The 2,887-nt window shown below is 48.6% G+C and overlaps 1 protein-coding gene across 1 annotated transcript; it reads left to right on the top strand.

Annotated features, from left to right (window-relative positions):
• Positions 1 to 935: 935 nt before the first annotated feature.
• On the top strand, positions 936 to 1,671 carry LOC123089337 (flowering-promoting factor 1-like protein 5). Its single transcript, XM_044511042.1, has one exon. The coding sequence runs from the start codon at positions 982 to 984 to the stop codon at positions 1,291 to 1,293; it is 312 nt and encodes a 103-aa protein (XP_044366977.1). The 5' UTR covers positions 936 to 981; the 3' UTR covers positions 1,294 to 1,671.
• The last annotated feature ends 1,216 nt before the right edge of the window (positions 1,672 to 2,887 follow it).

Genomic DNA, 2,887 nt, shown 5'->3' with positions numbered 1-2,887 from the left:
TGTAGCCGTGGCGAGCTCCTTTTAGCACCCGCCACTGCTGGTTTTCAAAAATAGTTGTGGCGGGTGCCCCGCCTCGTCCGCCACTCATTTGGTTTCACCTATAAGCTCTTTCCAAGTAGTGATGGCAGGGCAACTGGCGTCGTGATTAATGGCGGGCGGCAGATAGACGGGCAGGTGGCACCGGCTCGCCGTTCCTCGGCAGCCGCACACATGTTAAATGTAGGCAAGCGGACGGACGGGCTGTCATTTGAACGCGGGTAGTTGCATGCACCGGGAAGCGGCGCGGGCAGCGCTCTCGGCCGGCGTGTGGTTTCAATATTGAGCGTTCTGAGAGGTCGCAATGCTCTGAGCCGGCATGAATGTGGCACTGATCTTTCAGACGGGAACGCACGCGGGCAAGGGTAAGGTTTTTGGGTTGGTCAGGGTAGTTAGGAGCGAACGTGTTAGCGCTCGGAACACCAGCAAAGATCTTCAATTTGTCTTGGACTTGCAGAAAAACATGTCTAGGCCTGCCTGTGGAGCGACGCAGAACCGTGTTAAATGACAAAACACATATGAACCGCATGGTCCGAACCATTACGGGTGGTACTAAGGTCGGGCATCGGAGATGCGCTAAGAATAGCATCGCTCAGGAGCAATGATATCGCTGTCGACTCGCCGGCTTGTGGCGGAAGTTGGTATATAATTTGTACCGCGCGGCTCGAATTGGAAACTACAAACGTTGCCCGGATTGGGCCGGGGTAAATTTGCTGCAGCTAGCTAGCTCTAGCGTCCACGTGAAGCCCTTCGACCTCCTGTGCATACGCTGGCCCACGTTACTTACTGCCTTGCATTATTGGTACGTACTCCGCCGTGCAACGGCAATGGTGACGACGGCGATTTTATATTTAGACATGTGCCTCACTCACGCACGCACTCATCTGCAGCCTGCAGGAGCCGCGTGCGTAGCTAGAGCTAGCCAGAAAGAGCGGTACCGCATCAATGGCGGCGGGCGGCGTGTGGGTGTTCCGGAAGGACGGGGTGATGGAGCTGGAGCGGGAGGTGTCGAGCCGGAAGGCGCTGGTGTACGTGCCGGCGAACGAGACGATGCGGTCGCTGCGGGCGCTGGAGCGGCGGCTGGGGTTGCTGGGATGGGAGCGCTACTACGAGGACCGCGCCGTCGTGCAGCTCCACCGCCGCGACGGCAGCCTCGACCTCATCTCGCTGCCGCGAGACTTTGCGCGGTTCCGCTCCGTCCACATGTACGACGTCGTCGTCAAGAACCGAGGCCACTTCAAGGTCGTCGACCTCTAAGCGTGCGTCTCACTCTCACCGGCCAGTCAAGCTTGCAAGGTCTGTGTTAATCCCTGTACGCGTGATCGATCGTTAGACATTTGTGTTTACCTCTAGACATCTACTACGTACCTACTTTCCCCGGCCAGTCCAGGTTGCAAGATGCGTCTGTGTGTCGATTGTTGTACGTGTGATCGATCGTTGTGTAACAAATGTATGCCTTGTCCTGTATGACGTTTCCCGTGTTCTCGTACGCCTCTCAGCTAATCGTGTGGCATATGTGTGTGTGTCCCGTTTTTCTCTTTTCGCTGATGCCACCGAACTAAAGCTTCGAGGATTGCCAGTGTGAGCTACTCGTATTGACTCGAACTCGCTAATAGTAGTACTAATGTTTTTTTTTTTGTTTTTTTGTTTTTTTTGCGAATAAGAGTAGTACTCCCTCCGATCTAAATTAATTGACGGATACTGATATAACTTTAAGTTGCATCAATTAATTTGGATCGAAAGGAGTACTAATGTTCTTGTGTGGTTTTGTTTGTTAATGAAAGCCCTCCATTTTTAATTTTGAACGGTTTGTGTTGCCTCGAATAACCCGGCATGGCCATATTCTGGTCCATCTGAAAATGCAGAAATGACATTATCTTTAGATCAAAACAAAATCATGATCCCATGATCCCCGTAAGACTAATGTGTAACTGGATCGTTGTTTGGTCTATTGTGCACATTAATAACCCAGAGCAAAAGCTACTGACGTTGGGGGCAAGAATAATCAAGCGGGTAACAAGTGAAATATATCGAACATAGCAGGGGTGGAGACAAGAGGTACATAATCTGGATAACTGAAGGAAAACCAGCGGCAGGTGATCTTCTCTTTGTCTTCACAACGGTGTTGACAGGATGCAGGCCTCCCCTGTCTGCTTGCCTCTTCAGCGGCCTGTGCTTCGTGTGTCTGTCACCTTTGTTTTAGGATCTGGTTTTATGTTTACTGTCGGGATGCGTCTCTTCGTTTGTGGATTATGTTCTGTTATGTCGCCTAAATCTTTAAGCTTTTTAGCTGTTGTTAGTTTAGTACTTTAAGTAGATCTGAACCTGAGACTTCACTGGATGTTGTTATTTTCGTGGTTTCGTTAATGAAATCAAAGGGAACCCCCTCTTTTAATCAAAGAAAAATGCATGTGGCCAAGTTGCATCCAAAAATGGGGTTATCCATTAGATTGAGTTATACAATTCAGCACCAGCTCTCGCAGTTGATAGTGTCATAGACTAATGTCATACTATTAGTTTATGGTATTATGACTTCGATGAATAGTATCATATTTTTTTTGACAGAAAGACTGTAAGGGGACCCCTTACAGTATAACTGGTGCAACAAACCCAAATTGCAAGTACCGCGCCTTGAACCTGGATGGGTGGGAAGGCATCAGCCCCTTCCCACCACTAGACTATGCCTTAGTCTGCTAGTATCATACATTTGATGACTAATACCATTATTTATTTGTAGAAACCGAATACAAAGTTATGGGATCTATTTATTACTATTGTTTCATATGTGATGCACTATGTTACTATATCATTATACACGATACTAAATTCTTTTCTCACATCTTCAATTATA

This window comes from Triticum aestivum, chromosome 4B (genome assembly GCF_018294505.1).
Source record: "Triticum aestivum cultivar Chinese Spring chromosome 4B, IWGSC CS RefSeq v2.1, whole genome shotgun sequence".
NCBI lineage: Eukaryota > Viridiplantae > Streptophyta > Magnoliopsida > Poales > Poaceae > Triticum > Triticum aestivum.
Note: the sequence above shows the minus strand (reverse complement) of the source record. Positions and strands in the feature narration are given on the sequence as shown.